This window comes from Tachysurus fulvidraco, chromosome 20 (genome assembly GCF_022655615.1).
Source record: "Tachysurus fulvidraco isolate hzauxx_2018 chromosome 20, HZAU_PFXX_2.0, whole genome shotgun sequence".
NCBI classification, from domain to species: Eukaryota; Metazoa; Chordata; class Actinopteri; order Siluriformes; family Bagridae; genus Tachysurus; species Tachysurus fulvidraco.
This window is the reverse complement of record NC_062537.1, coordinates 13,877,354-13,901,297: the sequence shown is the minus strand read 5'-3', so window position 1 is coordinate 13,901,297 and position 23,944 is coordinate 13,877,354. Positions and strand designations below refer to the sequence as shown.

The 23,944-nt window shown below is 39.5% G+C and overlaps 1 protein-coding gene across 15 annotated transcripts in view; it reads left to right on the top strand.

The window, feature by feature from the left end:
- The window catches only part of psd3l (pleckstrin and Sec7 domain containing 3, like), a 109,618-nt gene that overhangs the window by 31,513 nt on the left and 54,161 nt on the right, over nt 1-23,944 (top strand). For 9 of the 15 annotated variants that reach the window (XM_047804554.1, XM_027141200.2, XM_047804553.1 and 6 more), the window contains one exon: nt 20,913-21,107. In XM_047804554.1, the coding sequence (XP_047660510.1) occupies nt 20,913-21,107 (195 nt within the window). Of the gene's footprint in view, nt 1-1,080; nt 1,382-11,569; nt 11,735-12,888; nt 13,079-13,109; nt 13,326-20,912; nt 21,108-23,944 lie in introns of those variants that run through there. The other 6 variants (XM_027141205.2, XM_027141209.2, XM_027141208.2 and 3 more) reach the window with 6 other exon arrangements.

The window sequence follows — 23,944 nt, the reverse complement described above, 5'->3', positions numbered from 1 at the left end:
AGGCCAAAAATTCAGCTTGTTCTGCTGCCATCCTGAAACTAAAGCTTTAGCTCTAAGACTAGAACCTGCTTCCAAAAGGGGCGTCATTATTATATTATTCTGTTCAAATAGAGAAAGGAGAAGAGAAAGAAACTTCTATTTATTGGTACAGTTTGGATAAATGATTGTAGATGTGCCACATTATTAATCATAATTATTTGTCTGACAGTTAATCATCATCACCCTCATCATCATCATCATCATCATCATCATCATCATCATCATCATCATCATCCACAGTTTCATAATTGAGGCTTGTAATTGACTGTGATTGTGTCGGGTTTCTCTAACGTTAGCTCAGTGTCTGATGTTAGGGGATCAGAGCTAATTGTACAGTATTCTGACTGGTTTTTCATTTATTTTTAGGCTAATGGTGCTTATAATGTGGTATTTATGGTCATATGGTTTATATTGTACAATGTCCTTTAGTTTAAAAAGTGCAATAAAACTCTTGTGTTTAAAAAGATCTGAATAAGTAATCACGATACGTGACTGGGGTTTCATAATTTTAGAGATGATCACTAAAAAGCACTTATGCTGATGAAATTCTGAACGTGTTTGAAGCTTAGCGTTCTCTCGGTGTCGCTTAAACACAGATTGTGTCGAACAAGCCGTCGGATCGTATTAGGACTAAAGCATGCCTTCTCACCCTCAAATGTGATGCATGTCCTCATTGTCAAGTCCACTGAGCTGCAAGGCGGTGCTGCGGCGTTATTTATAGCTCCAGCAGAGGAGCAGCAGCAGTCTGCACTCGCTGCACCCAGGCACACTCCTGACTTCTTCCCCACAGCATGTCGGACGTAAATAAAGTCATCGCTGACATCACGGCACTCCAGACAAGCACAAGCTTCTCCATTCACACTCTTAGCCCTCCCTTTCTTTCTGTGTCCTTTCCATGAGGAGGAGCCACGTACCAGTCCACCACTCCCCTATCCTCCCCTCCATCTCTCTCTACGACACCCCCCCTCCACCCCCCACCCCTCCATCCGGCCTGCAGATGGAGCATAAGGCAGGAAGCGCGGCACTCGTCCAGCCGTTCTGGAGCCGCTCTACGGCCTTCCTAACGAAGAAGCAAGAAAGCTCTACCTGTGTCCTAGCAGCCATGTAGGTCAGAGCCGGCACAGAGGGAGTGAGAGATCACATGGCACGCAGGACCACAAGCTCAGGAGTTTTTTGAGACATCACATGGCGTGCAAGAACAAGAGCTCAGGGGTTTATTAGCAAGGACTGTCCCTGTCTCCTTGTCCTCTTCTTCTCTCCTGCCAGGGGACTCTATGGGCTCCTTGGTGTCCGGATGCTTTGCCCAGCCAAACCTGGCCGACCTCGAACACGTCTCCATCCAGTAAGTGGCTTTGCATGATGCTCTCGTTAATCACAGAGAGGATGACGATTAGAGTGCACTCTGGATCAGGCTGGCAGCTGTGTGCGTGTGTGTGTGTGTGTGTGTGTGTGTGTGTGTGTGTGTGTGTGTGTGTGTGTGTGTGTGTGTGTGTCAGAGCGATTACAAGTGTGTGTGCATGTGTGTGCGTGTGTGCACACCGCAGTGACTCCTCAGAACTGTAGCTTGCAGCAGCTCTCTCCTTCTCTCTCTCTCTCTCTCCCTTTCTCTCTCTCTCTCTCTCTCTCTCTCTCTCTCTCTCTTTTACACACAAACACACACATACACTTGCTCTCTCTCTGTCTCTCTCTCTCTCTCTCTCTCTCTCTCTCTCTCTCTCTCTCACACACACACACACACACCCTCGTTTTCTAACGTCCTCTAAACCTGAAGGTTGAAACGGCTGCTTTGCTGCCTCTGTGTACTTCCTGTTTTCATTCAGGAAGTTGGATGCTCCTAATCCATCAGGAAACTTAAAGCATTCAGTGTGATGCAAATAGTAAAAAAAAATGCACACATACCCTATTCATCTTCTTCCAGCCAGCCGTGTAACGGTTAAACAGAGGCAGAACTTGTATTAGAACTCTATCTGTAAGTGTAACTCTCATCTTCTCATGCTATCTCATGACAGGTCATCATCGTTTGGTTTATTACAGCCACGTAAAAGCTTTCAGCTTGACCACATCACGTGAAACTTTTTCCTGGATGCAGGGATGAACTTGGCATCATAGCACATTCAGTAGAAATGATTTCCATTAAAAAAAAAGGTTCAACATTCAGATCTAACAAGTGGCCACAAGACGATGTCCGCCTAGACATCAGCGAAAAGGGCGAGCAGGATATTTCACGTCAGTCGTTCTAACCAGGAAAGAAGATGATTCATATTTGCGGAAGATTGACGGCTTTGCTGTGTCATGTTGCATTTCTCATCATCTCAGTTTGATGGCAGTAAATTGCCTGCCTCATTCCACCCCATCTAATTAAATCTCACGGCTCCCTGCCCAGGAGATGCTGAAGCCTTCAGACTGAACACAACAGCTGCCCCAATTCCCACCCCTTCACCATCCTGCTGTGAACCTTACACACTTTACACTATATTAAAGCTATTTCACTGTGCTTTATTAGAGACCTTGGTGAAAAAAAAAATTGTCAAACGGAAGTGTCAGCTGTCGCTCAGACCACAGGTTTATATCCATGCTTGCAGGACTTCGTATCTTCTCATCCTAATAGATTTTAAACAGACTTCTGTTTCTGGCCTTCTGGTTTCTTAGTAACATAACATGGATTTTTTCTTTTCTTCAGAGAGACCCAAAGACAGATTTCAGGAAGTTTCTTTGTGATTGTTGCAGCCAAAAGTGCTTGATTTTGCTGCAGGCTTTTTCTCGTTTTAAACTCCTACTAATGAAAATACACACGTAATGACGTTCTGTGATTGCTGTTTAACGCACGTGAACGGAGGAGGACTTTGACTGACTGACCCGAATCTACGGAAAATCTTCAGCAGTTTGGAAACAATGCAAACTCCTCCGAATATCAGGGCGCGTACTTGATTTTTGCGTTCATTTCGGTGATTGCAAAATTCGTGTAATCCTGGAGGGACCGCTTAGCATAAAAAAAATGAATTTTTTTCATCGAGTTCATCGAGAGTGAGACAAAAAGAGAGTCGGATGAGGGAACGGCTGTTTATTTTCCTCTTTTGGATGTTCCAGTACAGTACGTAAAAAAGTAAGATTTATTTTTTAATAAATGTAAAAGCTGTAATGATTGTAATCAAATCGCTAATTTATAAAATGATTAAAACACTTCCGGATGTCCTTCCGGAATTCCCATGGCATTGCTCCTGTTGGGTTTGATTTCTTTTAATTAATGGAGGCCGGTTTTAAACTGTTACGTTACGGGTTTACCAGGTTTTTTAGGTCTCAATGCAGACAGCAATTGCAGTGTCATTTTTGTGTGTAACGTAACCTTTGGCGACTTTCTTATAAAACTGGAGTTAAAGAGACATAACCGAAGAACCAGTATCCTGTAATAATTGATGAGTCAGCAGTTTTTCTGTTGTCTGTGTTTTGTTTACATTAGCCATCAGCTTTAGTCCTGCGTGATAAGCTAGCGAGCGGTAAACAGGTTTGTGTTGACGCGTGTGCCAGGTGGCCTGCTGATGTGTGCTGATGTCATGTGACGGACACCTGCATGCTGGGGCTCGTGGCCTCTCAGCTTGTGCTGAAAAAGCTGTCGCTTCCTGGCTCCTGATACTCCAGCTTGGGCCAGAGATGTGAGTCAGACCGGCAGGCGCGCTGCCAAGCGTCTGACTCTGCCTACTTCGGTCTGCCTTCCCATCACGCCTATAGCACTCTGAACTTACTCTTCTAAGCATTGCTTTGCTGCTGTTAAACCTGTAACGTGTGCAGTTTGCCGATAGATGTTGAGGACAGGTTTTCAGAGCTCTCACTATGCACCGAGCAGTGATTTAATGTCACCTGACTGAAAGTCACTGTAATAAAAGTAACTGCATAAAATATCTTCTGAAAAGATCTACTCGCTTTTAAAATAGCCTATTAGTGGTCAAGTACATTTTCAGTTCCATAGCGACCAAAGGAAGTGGTTTTGGGTGTATTGTGCGGTTTCTGCTGTAAAACGCATCAACTTTGTTCTTTTAGTGAACAGATTTTTTGTGTGTCTGGAGTTCAGTAACGAACCCAAAGGAGGTTGATGCTGGAGCTGTTTACTTGATATGAGCAAATGCTGAGGAAAAAAAAAAAAAATAATTAACTAAACAAAAACACTGAGAAAGTTAATCACTCCATCACAAAAAAGATAAACGATGAAAAGATACACAAAGATACAGACGTTCAAATGGCTGTAAAACGAGTGACAACGCTATAAACACACAAATGTGTTTTTGCACAATGATTCATGAGGATGGTCAAGACTCGGATAATGATTTCTTATATAACGTTTATATAACATTTGAACAATGCAACGCCATATACAGATTGTACCTCTGATCCATGTCTAGTTATTATGATTTTTAGGCAGCATTTACTCTATTTAATTGGGATAATTTATCATGTTAAACGTATTTTTCGAGTCCAATTTTTTAAAGCTCTTCTACTGCACCTTAAAACGACAACTCAATTTGTCTTTATACAGTTGGGTTATATAAATGTCCACCACACTGAGATGAGATTTTACTGTAGAAACTCATTAGAACGACAGGATTATCCCATACCTGTACTCGCCTTGTAGTCGGATCTACCATCAGAGCCGCTGTTATAAAGAATTAGTCAACACATTCTGGCCAGACAGATTAATAAAGAAGAATAGGAGGATAGGCCAAGCTGTTCGAAGCTAACTCCAGGACTCTGTGTTTTATCTCAGAAAATCGGTTATTTGTTTATGGAAGAAATGTATCCCGAGCATGGGTTCAGTCGTGAAGAGTGTGAGCTGGAGTTCTGATGGCTTTGCTGAGTCATCTGAGTAAGCTGCACGTCCTCTGGTTCTCCTGACCCGAGTCCCACAGGGAAAAGAAAGAGCTGTTTCCAAGCAGTACGGATATACGTGTGTGTGTGTGTGTGTGTGTGTGTGTGTGTGTGTGTGTGTTTGTGAAAATGGTCAAACCTTAGATGCATCATCTTCTCGTAATTCCAACGCCAGCGTACAGAATACAATGAATATTCTTCATCATGTCCCTTGAGCTCTAGAGCCCAAGCATCCCAGTGTTTCACATTTATTCATATTGTTTTTAAATGTTATTTCCTACTCAAAAACAACATCAATGGCGTTTTCATTTTATCTATCTATCTATCTATCTATCTATCTATCTATCTATCTATCTATCTATCTATCTATCTATCTATCTATCTATCTATCTATCTATCTATCTACTGTATTTATGTGTGGATATTCTCTTCTTTCCTCTCCTCTTCTCTCCTCTCCTTTTCTCTCCTCTCCTCTCTTCTCTTCTCCTCTCCTCCTAGCTGTGCCCCTGAGTTCCTTCTCCTTCGCCCAGTGTGTACTATACTATAGGTCTGAGTCATGGCTCTGCATCCTCCCACTAACCCTCGAGGCAGACTGCTCCACGGCCTGCACATCATCTTCTGATGAATTATCATCAAGGGCAAAATTGTTCTGGTTTTCCTTGAAGAGCAAGAGCTCCAGACAACAATGCATGCCCAGGCTTTCAGCTTCTAGAAGGAATTCACTAATGTGCCACAAAGTGCTGTCAGAGCGTAGCTGCTGTTCTACTAACTCATGCTGCTTCAGGCTCCATTGTTTTCTCGTGTCTTTTTTTTTGTTGGTTTTAATTTTTATTTATTTATTTATTTATTTTTCCTTTCGTCCAGGCTCTGAAGTTTGAGAATTATTACAAATCTGAAACCAAGAGAAGGAAGTGGAGGAGTGTTGAGAACGAGTGGGGAGGATTGTACATGTCCAGTTCAGCTCACGCTTTGTACATAACATGGGACTAGGATCAGAAAAATCAGCATGCACCCGATCGCATTATATTTCATTCTGAGACCTAAGAATTTAAAGACTCCTAGATATGATAAATATGTAAGTAGTCCATATACAGAGAAAAAGTGTAAATCCAGCTTCAGCTGTGGTCAGTTTAAGTTCCACATGTGTTCTGTGTGAGGAGGAACTATCGCATTGTTATGAGGAACTTCACATGAACACACAAACCAGTTTTTCACATACCGCCATTTCAGCTTTTTTTGAGTGCCGCGTAATGCTAAGGTCTTCTAGTTAATCATTTTAACGATGAGTAATTTCATCATAACAACATCATTTCATCATAACAACGTTTTTTTCCTATGTATATACAAACCAGTGCAAACAACCAATCGGATTCTAAGCATTACGATTCCGAATATTGTGGGAGATACGAGTTTTTCAGGTACTGATACTGATACTGAAATAGCAACCTGGTGGTGTTAATCAGTCTAAGACCGCATGGGAGTAAAGTGTAGACACTGGTGCATTGGGGAAAGGAAGTGTGAATGTCTCAGGGCTACGGGTTTGTAGAACTGAACTGCTCTGACATCAATTACATTTACATTTACAGCATTTGGGGAGACGCCCTTTTCCACAGAGATGTACAAATGTGCTTTGAAGTTCTTTGAAGCTCTATCAATGAATACATAACCACTCGTTCACTAGGTCACAGACTTAGTATACCATCAGCCTAAAACTCTGTTGGGAGGAATTATAGCATACTTTTTTTTTTTTTTACATAAAACAAACAGGTAAAATAAGAGCTAGTGTTTCAGGAAGACGTACTGTAGATCTTCACACATTGTTTAAAGACAGCCAGTGATTCAGCTGTTCAGACATCTAGGGGAAGTTCATTCCACCAACTCGGTGCCAGAACAGAAATGAGACTTGCTGTGTATCTACCTCTTACCCTGAGAGATATCGGGAGAGTGCTGGTAGCTCTGGAGTGAGGTGGAGATCTTAACAGTTGTTGGTCCTCACACAAGAGATGAGTGCTGCAAGACTGATGCTTTCACACAATCGCGTTGAAATCACGGGTTTAAATTCCTACTGTGGCTGGGAGCTCAAGAAAGCAAAACTCGGAAGAAAATCAGGGACAATTATCTTTAAAAATATGAAGCTGTTTTACTTCAAATAGATATAAGATGCTGATATCAGAGCATTTTTTATGATTATTCAATTCAATTCAAGTTTATCTGTATAGCGCTTTTTACAGTCTCATTGTCTCATAGCAGCTTTACAGAACATAAAGATAGAACAAAAGGTCATTATAAAGAATAATATAAAGATTAATAGAATACAAAATTCAAGATTACTTTTAGAGATATTTAAATGTGTTTGTATTTATCACCAATGAGCAAGTCTGAGGTGACTCAGGTGACTGTGATGAGGAAAAACTCCCTTAGATGGTAAAGGAAGAAACCTTGAGAGGAACCAGACTCAAAGGGGAACCTCATCCTCATATAGGTGTCACTGGAGGGTGTGATTATAAATGTACAGTCAAACAAATTTTGGTTTATGGGCAATGTATAGTAGGTACACCAAAGTGCCTCTGGTTCTGATGCTATGTGTGCAGCGATTCACTTTCTGGGCTCTAAAACTACCCTGATTTTGCAGTATGATTTCATCCTGACTGTTATGACATATTGGCGTTCTAAACAGTAGCGTTTTTTAGAACAAATTGTGTCCTACATTCCATCGGTCCACATAATGTGTTCAACACATAAAACATTTAAGTTTACTGGATAGAAAAAAATCTGTCAGTTCATATCCTTTGCTGATCCACTGCTTCAGGTAACTACTTAGTGTCAGGTCAGTAGATCCTTACAGCATTGTACAGCATCAAACTGATTTGCAAACTAAGCCAAAAACAATAAATAAATAGACACAGAGAAAGAAAGTTTAATTTTAATCTGTGCTGTTAAATTTAATTTAAAAGCACAAATCTCATTAAGTGGAAAACCAGGCTTTCTCGATTATTAGAAAAAGATAACAATTAGTGAATGTTGTTCAGACAGTTTTGGGAAAACTTGGACTAAAAAGAAAAAGTTTTGAAGAAAATGTCTCTGGTCTTGGAGTCTGTACAGATTCCTTAAAGGCAATTCTTTTATAATGCAGAATTTCTGCTCAAATCTTATTGGATCTGTTTTTTGATCATGATGCACATTGTGTTGCAGCTTATAAACATACATTCTGTTCTTATGCGCCATTTAAGAGACACGGTTCAGTCGCTGGGCATTGATTTAGATTTATTTCATGAAGTGAGAAGAATCTGGGTTGGGGTTAGGGCAAGGTTTTTCATACTGAAAGAATAACTTCCTGGTTTTTAGTCACTTCCTCCCTTAGCTTTTTCAGCGGCCACAGAGGAAATGCAGGTCAGTAAAAATGACGATAGATCATGTGGAAGCAGAGAAGCAACAAAGCTATCCAAAGCTATCAAGGGCTCAGCCTAAATGATTTCATTCTCACATTCTTTCAGAATGAGGCAGTTTGGACCGAGGAGCTCTGTTTGTCCTTCCAGTCCATATGGAAGCCATCACGTGTATTATCGTTGAAATGACAACGAGAAACAAAACACATGGGCGTACTGTAGAATGCAGTTTTTACTGAGAAAAAAATCTCCAACATATTTCATATTTGGCTCCCCAAAAAATGACCTTTTGTTGAAAGTGGAATTAAAGAGAGAGTGAGACAGTCCATAAATGATGTCTATGCAATATTAATAAGATTTGGTTAGTCAGAGTGACAGGTCTTTAGTGCTGCTTGATCATCTTCTCCTCATAACACGAGGTACTGTCTGTGTGAAAATCACAAAAGATATTTTTATTTTGTGTACCGTACGTTCCAGGCTTGGACGATACAACAAATACTGTATTATGCGGTCATATGCTGATGCTCTACTTTTAAAATCAGTTAGCTAACATTTTAACGGTTTTCCCGGAGGCAAAAAATGGAATTTGCACCTGCTTTGTGGTGTCAGTGTTCTGCATTGAGTTTCTTTTCTGTGTCCCACTCAACAGTGGTGGTTCATGGCTCGTATGAAAGTAGACACTCAGAGATTTAAAAGTTTGTAGTTCTTCTTTTAACATTGTTTCTGTTTACACCTCGGTATATTCATAGAATAGTTCCCGAAATCAAAAGCAGTTATTTTTTTCCACACAAAGAAATATAGTGATATCTGACCCATTTCTGCTCTCTAATGCCCCCTTTCCTTCAGAAGGAACCAGGTGCTGGTTCAGAGCTAGTGCTGGTGCTGGTTCGAAGTGGGTTCTACTGGCGAGCCGGTTTGTCTTTCAATGGGCTAGAGAGCCGTCACAGAGCCAAGTCTTACGTCACTGTATACAACGTTATACAGCAACCTTAGCGCAGCAGCAGCAAACACAAACACATCAACAATGGCGGATGTTGCTTTACTGTTAATGCTCATGGCTTTACGAACCTACATTGGCATCCAAACGTAGTGATTCCTGAGTTAAAATGATTTTAAAATGGTGCTAACGACGTTCTCTTTTGTCTTGTTGGTCACAGTAACCCCGCCCCAGCCCCTGACAGCAATGTTTTGGTGCCACTTAAGAACCACTTTTCCTGGTTTAGAGCCTTTGGCTGTTGAAAAAGAAAGAACTGATTTTAAATTAGGCTTTGAACCAGCACTCAAACTGCCTTGGTGGAAAAGGGGCATAATATGCCTCAAGAAGCTGTTCATACACTTGACCTTCAATCACTTCAATTCTGTGTAAGGTTATTTCAACAGAGTTAAAAACATCACACACTGAAAACCAAGAGTCCTGACTCATTTTCAATGTAAATTCCAAATTAAGCCTTTGTCACTGTCATTGAAGAGACTGAAGGAAAAGGAGTGAAAAGAAAGATGGAAGCATGCTTAGGAAGTTAATGTACTAATGTACTGGAGTTTCATATCTTAGGAACAGGATGTAAAGTTATGTCTAAGTGGTTGCTCATCCTAGCAAGGCTCAGTAGTGAGGACCTGGAAGCTGCATCACTAGACTAAGCACTACCTAGACAAGGCTGTCCCTCAAAACACACACCAGTGTTATATAAAGTATTAGAAAGCAATACTTGAGTAAAAGTACAAGTATTGTACTAGAAAAAGACTTTGGTAGAAGTGAAAGTTACCTATTAGAATATTACTCAAGTAAAAGTCTTAAAGTATCTGATATATACTGTACTTAAGTATCAAAAGTAATTTTCTGATATGTAATGTACTTAAGTATTTGAAGTAAAAGTAAAAAGTAAAAATTCAGTGATTTTCGGTAGGCATAAGACCAGGGGCAGTTCTAGGGTTTCATCTTTAGGGGTTTTAGCCCTCAGTGAGAATTTAAAACAAGAAGAGTTTTATATTATATATTATATGACTACATAGTAAGTAATACCAAAAGTTATGGTATTATTAAATGGCAAAAAGTGGACACCAAAATTTTATACATGATGCCAGCCTTGAATCAAATCAGTTCATGTATGTGTGCATTCTCTACAAACAGTGTGTCCAATAAATGCAGTCATTAATAAAAAAAATATTTACAAGACAAAGACCAAATCAATAAATGTTATTTTTATTTGGTACTGATATTGCATTAATATTTCGTTTGTCCTATCAACTCTGGTAATAAGAATAGTGACATTTCACCGCGTTTGGCTGCTTTTGGTTGCCGCCGTTATAGATAAATGGCTCCAACTCTGACTGCGCGTGCTGCGTAATACAATCTAGGAGCAGTGATTCGCCAAACCTCCCTTATTGCAGTCACACACATTTCTTCTGATTTTATTTTGTAGTAACGAGTAACGAAGATGCTTAGTGGAAATATAACGGAGTAAAAGTATACATTTTATCTAGGAAATGTAGTGGAGTAAAAGTGAAAGTTGACATAAATTTAAATAGTGAAGTAAAGTACAGATACGTGAAATTTCCACTTAAGTACAGTAAGGAAGTATTTTTACTCTGTTACATTACAACACTGACACACACTAAACCAGGATGGAGACTGGTGAGCGAAGCCACGGTGAGGTCAACAGACTTTCTGAACGAGCTGCAGAAGGTGCAGCAGATAACTGTTTCAAGAGCTGTGCATTAAGAGGACTGTGTGACTGGGTGGCTAGAAAGAAACACTGCTCATGAGGAGCCACGTCAAAGCACTAGAGGAGTGAAGTGAAGATGTGTGCTAGTGAAAATTGTCTGTTAGTGTTAACCATTGCTCATTTAACACCATCGCCACAGTGAACAACCAACCCTGCAGTGGTGACTTTAAGGAATAAAACACACTGGACATTCTGACATTTCTGAAAAGAATCAGAGGCGTGACGTGCCTGATGTGAGGTGGAGCTTCTGGTCCTGCTGTGAAGTCGCTTAGTTTTTTTTATTCCTTTTATATCACAGTAATTTAATGAGACTGACTTGTAATCTGTTTATAGTTCCTTTAATGCTGTGGAATGTCAGTAAAAAGATTGGTGGGCGTCACGACCTGGACTGAAGTAAACAGAACCCAGGAGAGGCCTCTGGCTCGCTCCCTAAAGCCATGCTGAGTTTAAGCCTGGACACTCCCTTCTCCAGAGGATCACAAATACCACTGCCGTGGTGAATCGCGATTTAAGGGAACTGAAGCAGCATTTAAAGACATCACACATGCGATGAGTGATCTGTAAAACCACATCTCTAAACTCTGGCTTCTCATTCTGCTGGATGTCTGCTGACCACCGATCACTGCAGGCAATACACTGTTCCTGTCTAAACTCCTAAATCCGCTCAGGATTGAAATGCCTGCATATCAGCACACAATCTTGAGAAAAATTCATGGTATTTCGCTGAAGGTGAGGGAAAACTCGCTGTATTTGTAAGTAGGTGTTGTTTCAGAACACAGTTTTATTTTGCTTTGAATGAAATGCTCAGTTCTACGTATTCATTGCTTGCTTTGACAGAATTCTCATTTTTTACATTTAAAATAATCGGAGTTGATTTGTAACAAAGTAAACAGTGCATGAATTGATCATCATTAAAGAGGTTTTTGGTACTGGCAAGTGATAAGCTGTATATTGTATAGTCTGAATTAACTGCATGCACATTTTACTCTGTGCTTGGCTTGTCTTTTCGGTCCAGATCAGCTTGATTAAAGGTGGAGACATGAAAAAGCTACTGTTGGTGTTCATGAAAAATTAGAAGCAGAAAAAAAAACAAACAAAAAAACAAAACAATTATTTGTACTTCTGTACATGAAGTATGAATTTATCAAACATGGACTAACATGCAAAATTGTACACACTTAGAAACAGCGTCCACGCAGAAATAACTTAATAGCATAAAATCATTGAATTGAATAAACTATTCATTTGTAAGTTGTTAGTGGAAACGTTAACTGACTGTCAAGAGGGATTTTCAAAGTAGTGTTTATGATTATTATTAATTTGACTCTAAGTTGGTCAACATGCTGGGTTTTTAATGAACACCTCAGTGCACCAATACACTCACTGTCCACTTTATTAGGAACATTGTACACCTGCTCATTCAGACGTTTAGCTCATGGTTATGGATGAAGTCTTGTGGGTAAACACTTCTTAGCAAACTTTCCCAGCAGAGGAAGGTCTTCTTGACAGATGGGTTTACAGTTTCTGGATTCTCTTTGTTTTGTTTTTTTGTTGTATTTTATGGTGACTACTGCTTATCAAAGATATATTGTGGGTGAGAACAGGAGCTAAATTGTCTATTAATATGCAATGTGTCCTTTAGTAAAAAATCAAACGTTTTAATCTTTGGGAAATGACTGCAAGGCTGCGCTTATTTATGGCGTGTAACTTTGAAATATCTTCCATATCAAACACGTTTTGAGATACAAGTCATTTAGTCGAGTTCATGAATATGCAAATAGTGTAGTGACGTCAGTGTCTCGTTTGTAGCCATTGCACTGAGCACGTGTTTGCAAGTTTTTCCTGAAAATAGTAAACTACGATGTTCCACTCAGTTAATGATCCATCAACATGTAATCTAGTGATAGTAGTAATTTAGCTAATACTGTGTTGGCCGAGCAGGTGGTGTGTGTGTGTGTGTGCGCGCGTACTGTTATTGTTTTCAGAAAAGGTTGGGACATGGAACAGAGCAGTCATCTGTAACTCATCAGGCGAGGTTTTGAGAGAAAGCTCCAGATGCTCCTGCTTTTCTAGGTGCCATATTTTCCCGGCTGCATTGCTTTGTGGGAAACGCCACCTCTTTTCTTTCTATGAGGATAAATAAGCTCCTGTTCAACACACAGACACCGTGAAGTTTTTTTTCGTGCTGATGTGATGTGTGTAGGGTGTTAAGGAGATGTCGGAGTATAAAGCGCGTTTTAGCCTGGAATTGCGGTCGCAGAGTGAAAGTTGTGGGGTTGATTGTTTGCTGGTAACCTGATCTGTGCACCGGAGACTCCAGGTAAACAACATTTAAGTCGCACTTGAACGCGGCTCTGTAACATTTTACCGACTTTACAGTCGAGTTGCGGCTTTTTAAACAGAAAAACAGACAAAAAAAAACGAATTAAAGCGTTCTGAAAAGTATTTGCAGATTGTTCTGGATATACATTAGTGCTTTCTTTGAGCAAAAACAAAGGCGAACGTGTTTGTAAACAGAGAAACTTCAACATTTTCACGGCCATGTGAAAACAATCCCGCTGGAGTTTTATCCTGAAGCCACATGCTTTTGTCTCATGTCGGTTTTCCCCACTCACTTTTACTTCGTATCACAGCCACTTTATGCTTAAAAAACTTTCAGCCTTTTAAAACAGCATTAAAATGGTTAAAGCCGTGTTTATTTTCGAGGTTAAATATGTTTAGGTGTTTGTTTTGTTTTTTGTTTGTTTATAAATAATTATTCCTTTATTTTGTATTTTCTCTACCATTAACCTCACATCACCGAATTAAGCTAACGGCTAATACTAACGACAAAACTACAATAAATTCATCTCACTGCTTTAATTAAAGAACAAAGTAATTTTAGTTGATTGTTTAAGTCTGTGTGCTGATGCTAAGTTTCTGTATTGAACAGCCTTGTGTTTTTAAACTAATTTAAAAGTAAGTTACTGTGAAAACACCAACAGTTTCTGTTCCATATGTTTCACACAGAGATTCATTAATTTTGTAAAATCTAATTCCACTCATTATAAATAATTGTAATGTAGTGTTGGTCTAGATAAATAGAGTCCTTTCTTCCTTCCCTTTCATCCTTTCATCCATCTGTCCAACCATCCATCCTTCCTTCTTTTCTTCCTTCCACCCATCCATCCATCCTTCTTTTCATCCATCCATCCATCCTTCCTTCCTTCCTTCCTTCCTTCCTTCCTTTTATTCATCTGTCCAACCATCCATCCTTCCTTCTTTCCTTTCTTCCTATCCTCCTTCCTTCCATCCATCCTTCTTTTCATCCTTCCTTCCTTCCTTCCTTCCTTCCTTCCTTTACACATATTCACACTTGGGGACAATTTCATGTGTTCATTCCTCCTTATGACATGTTTCTAGATGTCAGAGGAAACCAACACAGACATTTAGAAAACTCTGAGACTTCACAGACAATTTATGTCCATTTAATATTTTACCAAGTTGTAGTGAAGTGGAAGTAGAAACATTTCTGTTCAATGATATGAAAAGAAATGAGACATAACACAAGCTTTCCACAATATTACAATGTAGTATAAACTGTTAAAATGTTCATCTTGTTTTTCTTTCATAAGTGAACATTATCACTGGCAGATCACTGTACACTTATCTGAAACCATAATTAGTGATTGTCTTTTCCTTTGTTAAAATCACATTTATAGCAATCTGTTTATTATTAGTTGTACATTGTGCAGCGCGTAATCTCTCTGTATTAACCTGTTTCTATAGAAATAATAACGTATCATTACAATAACGGGCGCTTTACTATAAACAGCTGGACATTCTAGCTTATCCATGGGATTATACAATAATAATACACAGCTTCTGATCCAGACTTCAACCACACTGTGGTGTAAAGTCAAATATAATGAGCCAAAGTGGAATAAGTCATGTCCATCACAATATATAGTGCTCATATAAGTGGTGGCTCAGTTTTTAAGATGTTTTACTGCTAATCAGAAGTACATGAGTTCACATCCCACTGCTGCTGAGTCCTTGAGCAAATTGCTTAGTTGTATTAAAAAAAGAGAGAGGGAGAGAGAAACACAGATTATTGTTCGTTAAATGGCATAAATGTAAAAACAACGCTCAAAAGTAAATCAGGAACCTAATGTGATGTTAGTCATTTTTCTGTCTACGCAGGTTTAATTTTCCACGGTGTTTGTTTACAAGATGTTATTGTTCTCTAAGATATTTCCATTGCACAGAGAACTGATTTACTTGTATTAAGGAAGCTGGATGAAATGAAGCTCCTGCTCTTCATCTGAACTGAAAACTTTTCTCGTTTTGTGCAACCAAGTCGAAGTTTATTTAGGCTAAAATGACAGGGTGTGTACGTGCTCTGGCTAACCCTATTGTAATGTTTTATTTATATTCCCAGCTGACCTACTCTCTTTTTGCATATACTCACATCCAAGTAGAGAGAGCCTGGCTGTTGCAAAAGAAATACAGGCTTATTTTAAAGACAACTTGAACCGTTTATATATCCCCATGTATGTTTTATCCGTTTTGCCACAAAAAACCTACTCCAGATATGAAATAAACACCATGTACTGACACTGATCTACTTAGATCTTGTCTGATCTTGATAAACTTCCTGAAGGTTTCTCATTAATGCTGAAATTGTGAGAAATGTGGTTGTTATCACCCAAATCGTCATGTGTCCAGTCTTTATTTAAGCACAAACACTTGAGAACGAGTAGCAGGTTGTTTTTTTTACATACAAACAAAACATGCTTCATGTTACAACTGCTGCCTTATGGTTTAGGATGAACATGATATTGTGCATTTTTTTCGATGTATTAACATGTGTATGAAAAAAAATAGCCTTTGTAAAGAACTATGAAATGGTTCTACAACTAAGGGCCTTTTTACACCTGATCACTTCATGTGTTTTCTCTGATCCGATAGCTATCTGATTTGTTAAAACTGTTCCATTTACATTAGTCCACATAAATGTGTCTTGGCGAATCGGATATCAATCCGATCTTTCTACTCCTGCCGAAAATGCAAATATATTTCACCTCATTTCCGGGGTAATTGAAATGGAACACGCTTTGGTGTATGCGGTTGCAAGAAAAAAACAGCATTTACTGTTTGCTGCATTTTAAGACCCAACAAGACACCTGGGTGAAAGATCGGAGCCAGCGTTGGTGGGAAAACATATTTGTTTCTGGCGTGATGCACGACACGGGAGTCACTTGTGAGTGACGTACTTCCGTTTGGGAGGAGTATAGCGCTGACGTATGTGGCTTGAACAACCACATGCATTTACACCTGTCCAGTTTCATCTGAAATGCGTCCCAGACCACCTCCTGAAGTGCTTTGAACAATCGGATTTATATCCGTCTCGAAACCATTTCGGAGGGCATTTACACCTGGTCTTTTTACCATTGGCTCTCCGATCACAGAAAACGCATGAAGTGACCAGGTGTAAAAACCACCTTAGTGTATAGTTCCTCATAAAGAGGATTGTATACAGGGTGTACATCCTCTTTAGTGAATGAAGAAGTCATTTAGGACAGATAGTAAACCCCCCGCACGCATCTCATAGCCGCACTGCATCCTGGAGCTGTGTTCCTTCGATTATTTCTACACTGAGAAGTGTTTCCACTGTGGTGTACATTTTGGCACGCGTGGCTTCATTGGGCTGTTTTTCATCCAGCAAGCTCACTGTGTCGTGCTTCATCAGAGCCATATGACGCAAACGAACGACACCCAACCCGAAGAATTTTCATTTTATTGTGGAAGAAAGCTGCTGCTGATGTGAATTTCCAAATAGTGCTTTATTACTCAGTTATACAGTTACATAATAAAAATGTAATTAATCACTGAGTATTTGAAGTATTTCTTTTTAAATATGTGATTAAGTGTTTAAGCACATCATTAGTCAGATTGATTCTGACACATCTGATTTAGTACAGATTCCAGAACCACTGATATTTCATTTTTAATTTTTTTTTAATGAACCATCATGAAAGACCTGATTTACATGAACCCCATTTTAGAGAGTGTGTGTTATCCCCAACACTTTTGGCTGTTTCATTTTTCTCATGGATGCCTGTGTTTTTTTTTTTTTTTTTTTTCTCCCAGTATTCAATCTTGAGAAGGGCATTTTTCCTTCTTTGCTAAATTGCCACCTCTTTTGGGGGGCAGATATAATACAGAGTCGTCTATGAAAATGTGGAAGTGTTTTTTGTCCTCCCGATTTGAATGCCAAATTATGACTCCTTTGTATTTCAGGAACTGAAAGTGAGCTTAATCTCCCCCTCTCTTTATTTCCTCCAGCTTTGTTATGCATGGTTACCATGAGTCAGAATGGCGCAAGCTTCCCTTCCTTTCACCGTGACAGACAGTGAGAGACCGAGCGATACCGTGAGAGACTGAGAGATTAGCTGAGGATGAAACATTTCAGCGTGTTGTCAGGTGGAGCTGAGGTCATATCTAATGTCCTGAAGAGGGAGCTCTTGACTGCTGTCCCACCCACCGCCAGGGTTCACATAGCCACACTGTCACTCTGAGAGTCAGAAAGTGTTCAAAAATTCATCCACTTGTGATACCCTGCGCACGTTCAAAGACAGCAGAACATATAGATTCCTTGTACCTTTAATCTCTAAGGTCCGTTTATTGCTTTTCCAAACAATGAATGATTTGTGTTTGGAAAAGGACAGTTGGTTACGCAGGATGTGTATGGAGGATGTTTGGGGAACGGGTTCATCCAGCCGCAGGCAAATCTATTGGTTCTCTCTACACGCTGAACCTTTTCATATTTACTCTTCTCAGTTTAATTTAAATGCCATTTGATTAAAAAGCCTTCTTTGTGCTTTAGAAAGGCTTTATTTGTGCTTATGCTTTCTTATTATTTTTCTACCACTCCTGGAAGTGCTTTTTATTTTTATCTTCCCAAATTTATTTTGGATTTGGAGTGAAAAGAAAAAAAAAATAAACATCAGACGTAATAAGAATTCCGTAGTGTTTACTAGGACGTTCACAAGGTGGCGCTGTTGTGTTAGTTTTATTTCAGAAATCTTTGCTTTCTTTAGTGTCAGAAATATGCCAATGAAGTAGATCACAGTGAATATGTATGTGTGATAATATGAAGGTTAAGAGCATCAGTTAGTGTTCACATCAAACAGAATATAGGATTTCAGATGCTCTAAGTGATTTTAACCATCACATGCTAGGTACCAGATAGGGCTTGGTTAAGTATTTCAGAAAATGCTGATCTCCTGGGATTGTCCCACACAACAGTATTTGTGTGTAAACAGAACAGCATAAAAAAAGAATTAAAAACAAGAACCGTCTGTTTTACAGGCAATAGCACCTTAGTTAATGGTTAGACTGCTTTAAGCTGACAGTAAAGCTGTGCTAACTCAAATAACGACTCTTTACAAACACGATGAGCAGAGAAGCATCTCACAATACCGCTGCAAGAGCAGAAGAACAAACTGACTGTAGAAACATTTCCTGGTCTTTCAGTACACATTTCCATTTCCTGGTCTTTCAGTCGCATCCTGTAGCTTCAGATTCTTGTTTCTGGCTGTAAGGAGTGGAACCTGATGTTTTTGTCTTCTGCTGTGTGTTACTGCTCCTCACTGTTGTAAACGTGATTGTGTTCCTGAACACTTCCTGTAGGCTCGAACCAGTCTGGCCATTCTCCTGACTTCTCAGCATCAAGGCATTTCAGCCTGCAGATATAATATATATATGTATGTGTGTGTGTGTGTGTGTGTGTATAATATTTATTTATATATATATATATATATCTCACATGTATTGCTGAATCATAGAAGATTTTTATCCTTGTATTTTTTCCTTTTGTTGCTTCTCAATCAAGCCCACCTTCATTTCCTAGGTGATTGACAGACACTTAAATGCCTCCATCCCAGCGTTCTGCAATCTGTCGCTTTTTTTCTCGTCATTCTTTCAGTTTTGGACAAAATTCTGCCTGGATTATTATCATCTGACTCAAGCTCTAATCTTTACCAAACGCATTTGACACCTTTTCAGTTGTTATCCAAAGTTCGCTTAGTAATTCTGACCCGCAGCCACTGAGAGATGGAGTAGCACAGGTAGCTTTTGTACTCGTGTTAGACGGGTGTCATCACTCCTGCTCCGATTTTTATTGCTACGCTCGCCCTTAACGACTCGTCTCGCTGCATTTTATGTATCGTCAGGTCACGTCTTAATGTCCGAAATGAGATGTTGAATGGAGCTAAGATTTCCCATACTTTTAGCAGGATGTTGGTGATAAATGTATAGCCAGTGTTGCATAACTTCACTCTCCTGATTAGTTTTCTCTGGCTGGATTAGAGCGCTCTGTGTGTGTGTGTGTGTGTGTGTGTGTGTGGTTGGAATAGAGTTACTGGCCGATGGACGGAATTTATTAAAGGGGGCATAATTAAATTCTCTAAATCTTTCTCAGTGCTGATTTGTGGTATCAGGTGTGAATTATTGTCACCTAAATTTACTCTGCCTCTATTTGCCACTTCCTGATCTCTCAACGACGAGTGTGACACTGACATTTCCGTTTAACCCCGCCCACAAACGCATCATCGGAACTCAAGCCAAATATCTTAGAGCCCTGTCTAAGTCCTAAACGTCTAATTTAGTAAAAGCTATTGGAGAATATAGAGACAACATGGTTGATGAGGAAAGGGATTATTTTTTTTGTGGATAATAATAAACTGCTGTCCATTTCAAAGCATTGTAACTTCCATATACAGGACACATGGAGTCTTTGAGATGGAATCTCAAAGAAGCTGTAATTTTTGTATTGGTGAACGTGTTTGTGGTGTATGCATGTTCGGTGTTCAAATACACTGTGGCCAAAATTATGTGAACATCTGACCATCACAGGCAACATCTGGTTCTTCTCTAAAACTGTCACAAAGTTTGAAGCATCCAGTTGTCTTGAATGTCTAATTGTATGCTATAAAATTAAAATTTCTCTTTAATGGAATTAAGGAACCCAGAGATCCTTCAGCATGAACATTAGTGAGCTTCAAGAAGACCTGGTTTACCAATGTTGGATAGGAAGAACTGGAGTGTCCTGTACAGAGCCTTGACCTCAATCCTACTGAACACCTCTTGGAAGAACTGGAACTGAAACTCCTCGCTCCATTCCTTGTCTTGTGGTTGAATGAGTACAAATCCCAACAGCCGTGCGATAAATATACAGTGGAAAGTCTTCCTAGAAGAGTGGAGAAAATTATAATAGCAAAATCTGGCATGTGTGTGTTCCAGAAACACACAAGCATGATAGTCAGGTGTCCACAAGCTTTTGGTCGTATTGAGCGTATACACAAATCTGTAGCATTCAGTGTTTTAGTGCTGAAGGCTTTGAGCTACTGCACAGCACGTTGTGAGTTTTAATCCTAACACTGATTGTTGTCAGCTTGGGCTCTTGATGTAGATGAAGAAGAACCTTCATCTGCTAGGCACTTGCGTTGAGTTGGGAGAAATGTAACTACCATGTAGGGGAACGAGCTCTAAAAGTTTTCAGTTGTAGATTTAAAAAACCCTTACAGTCATTTATTCTAATTTTCATAGATTTGTTGTTACTACATTTTTGGCTGTTTTGTCCTTATCTTTATATCTACAGTACACACACAAGAGGACTATTATCATCCGGAACATTGTATAGATGCATTTTCTAAATGTTTAGTTTTACTTATTTGCCATTTCAAAATGATCATTATTTTCTTCCTGACATTTACGATCACAGTCATTACGATGTCGGAAGCTCCTGCATTACATCATCAGTCCCCCCAAAACACCTGATTCTGTTGCATAGAAAAAAAAATGTGCAGGATTAACAAATAATCTTCTCTTTTTTTTTTTTTGTTTGTTCTGTGTCTCTCTGTAGCAGCGATGAGGGGTTGAAAGACGTGCTGTCAGACTGGGACTTGGACATGGGCAGCACCGAACGACAGAAGGACAGTGCGGACACGATGAACAACGGGCACCGCAGTGACCAGGAAGCAGCACGACGCCTGGCGCGCCGCCTTTACCACCTGGAGGGCTTCCGACGCTCTGACGTCGCCAAGCACCTGGGCAAGAAGTGAGGAGATGGGAAACATGCAAAACAAACACTTTTTCCTATCAAAAAATTCACAGTGACGTTTAGATTCTCCAGTCAGTTCAGTCACCTTCAATAGCAGGCAAATGCCAACATGTCGTCTCTCACCTGCTGGTTTGACGCATCTTGACTCATTCAAGATGTTCTCACATTCTGCCAGTCTTCCTCAGGTGCTACACACAGGGTTCAGGAGCGCACACACGCACCACATGTATGATATATTATTAGGAGTTATTTATGCGAGCAGCACCTAACCACTGCTGTATCCATCGCTAGAGCAAAACATCAGTAGGGTTCGCTCTGTCAGCTCTGTAACATCATCCATTGCTCTTTTTACTCTCCTGTGTATATATTCAGATGTCGTAATAGGGGCAAACAGTCACCAAGACACTTCACATCAAACCTAAAGGCAAAAGATTTTATATGTATGTGTCATTTGGAGTGCAGAATTCAATCTTGGGTACAAGACTCGGGCCTCCGGGAAAAAAGCTCGGAGGACAAGTTGGTTTAAAAATAGTCATTTTTACTTCTGCTGCTTGAGATGAGTCACGGCCGATCTTCACTCGCACAGTACAATATAGTTTTGCGGAAGGAAACTGAGCTTGGCTTTGACTTCTCCTTAATGACCACTGAACAAAAACGCAGTGTTGATGAAGTACGTTGCTATACAAAGCTACATTTTTAGCCGGTTTATAAAGACACATCATGTTTCAGGCTGCTGAAATACGAACAATATTTTCCTCCAATTTAATATTCAACATTGGACAAACTTCTTTTGGAAAAAAATATTTTTTTTTGGAAGTGCCCTAATTTTACAACCGCTAAATACTTTTGTGCCTGTGATCTTACTATCTTGCAGACCCCGTGTTTGTTTTTTTTGTCCTTTTAGTTTAAAACCATGAGAGAAACCCCCTGTCTTCTTTTGACTTAAACAAAACACTAGTTTTCATTCGATGTGTAACAAGGAACACGCTTCATGTGGCTCTGTTGCGTGCACTAGTTTCTTGCCTTCACCATACACTCACGCAATCCAACAACATTATTAATGAATAGTAAATGTAAAAAAAAGTCAAATAGCATAGAACAGAGTAATTCAATAATGAACGTTCCCTCGGTAATGTTTACAAGCAACGTTTACTAGCATTAATATCCTTAAGCTAGCTAGCTAGTCATTTCCTGTCACTTCTAGCCTAGTTAATGAAGTTGCTTACAATAACAGGATAACAATAACATGAACAGGAATTTAAAAAAACCCTTGCTAGTTAACAGTAGTTGGGAAATATACTGAGAAGTTATACTCGTGGAAAAGCATTGATAATATTTCAGAATCTTCCTCGATTAAAAGTGGAAGTATACAGCCAAAAATCTTCTCAAGTCAAAGTAAAAAAAACAACAACAATACAATAACTACCGATTTGCTCCGTTACTTTTAAATGTAATCGAATATTAAGAAGTGAACGCTGATGAAAAGAATTCAGCATTACATAACTACATATCTTTCACTATTGTCGTTTAAAACAGCTACATGCTTTAGCTACAAATCCCTGTTCTCTAAGTTTGCTGGTCCTGCAGACGATGAATTCATTCACTATTACATACTACATACTACTTTTAAAGAATAAAAAAAAAAAGTTTTGTTTTCAGCTATGTTCAGTTACTCAGGTATTCCTAGCAGAGTAATAGTGAGCAGTATTTATTTCCTCATACAGCGTTTGACATACGACTGAGACGTTATTTGTCCTCGTCGCTGTTTAATGAGGAGTAATGTTTAACCATAAAGCTTCCTGCATAAGTCAGCGCTTTGCGTATAGAACAGCCAGGCCTAGTGAGCGATAGGCCAATGGCAAACCTTCAAATTTATTATGGCCCAAGCGAGGGGCTGAGCTGCAGTTTTCTGACAGACACGTGAGTGATGTAAAACCCCTGAGGTTTCAGTAAGTAGACTGATTAATGATTCAGTGTTTTTACCCATTTTTTTAATATTGTTCCCAAAGCCATATTTCAGGAGGATTCATCAAACGATTTTCTCCGCATGCTGATTTACCTCCTCTGTCAGCACACAGTAAGAAAACCTCCTTTCTAAGACTAAACAAGCCAGGCAGAGTTGCTTATACGATGACAAATGTCCAAGGACAAAACTCGAATTAAAGATGGCATGATCTCTGATATCGCTGCGAAAGCGAAGCAAGCGCTTTGTTGTGCTTAGAAACCTGTGCTTAGGCACCGGCTGCTTATCTCACATCTTCAGCACTCGGCTCAGGAGGAAATGACACGATACGGCGTTCACGTCTGAATCAAAGCAGCTCTACAGCAGTAAACAAGAACCTGACACGGTGCACCTATCTCACCGGTTGGCCGTCTTCTGTCCAAAAATGTCCTTTTATTTTGAAATTGATCTTGATAGATAATGTTTTATTCCTTCGTCTTTACTGATGTTAAGTCAGTTATTGTAGTTTTTGTGAGCTCTAGTGTATATTTTAGTATATATTTATGTTTACATATAAGGTTTGCATTTACACTATAAGCGATCTTTTGAGGAAAAGTGTTTTTGGGGCGTTTACACTGGAGGTTTAGTCTGAAATAGTATCAATAAACCATAAGGTGTTTCCTCACTGTACAGTCATAACATATTAGAACATTCACATTGACCTACACCTAACGTTCGACTTCCATCAACCTCACAGTTATACAATCTTAATCAAGCCCTTCTGACCAATCAGATTTGAGAACTGAACGGCCTCAAGATCCTCATGGGGATTGATCAGTGTTGTCTCTCTCTGAGGTCTTTGAGCTCAGTCAATGAAGGATCTTTCTACACC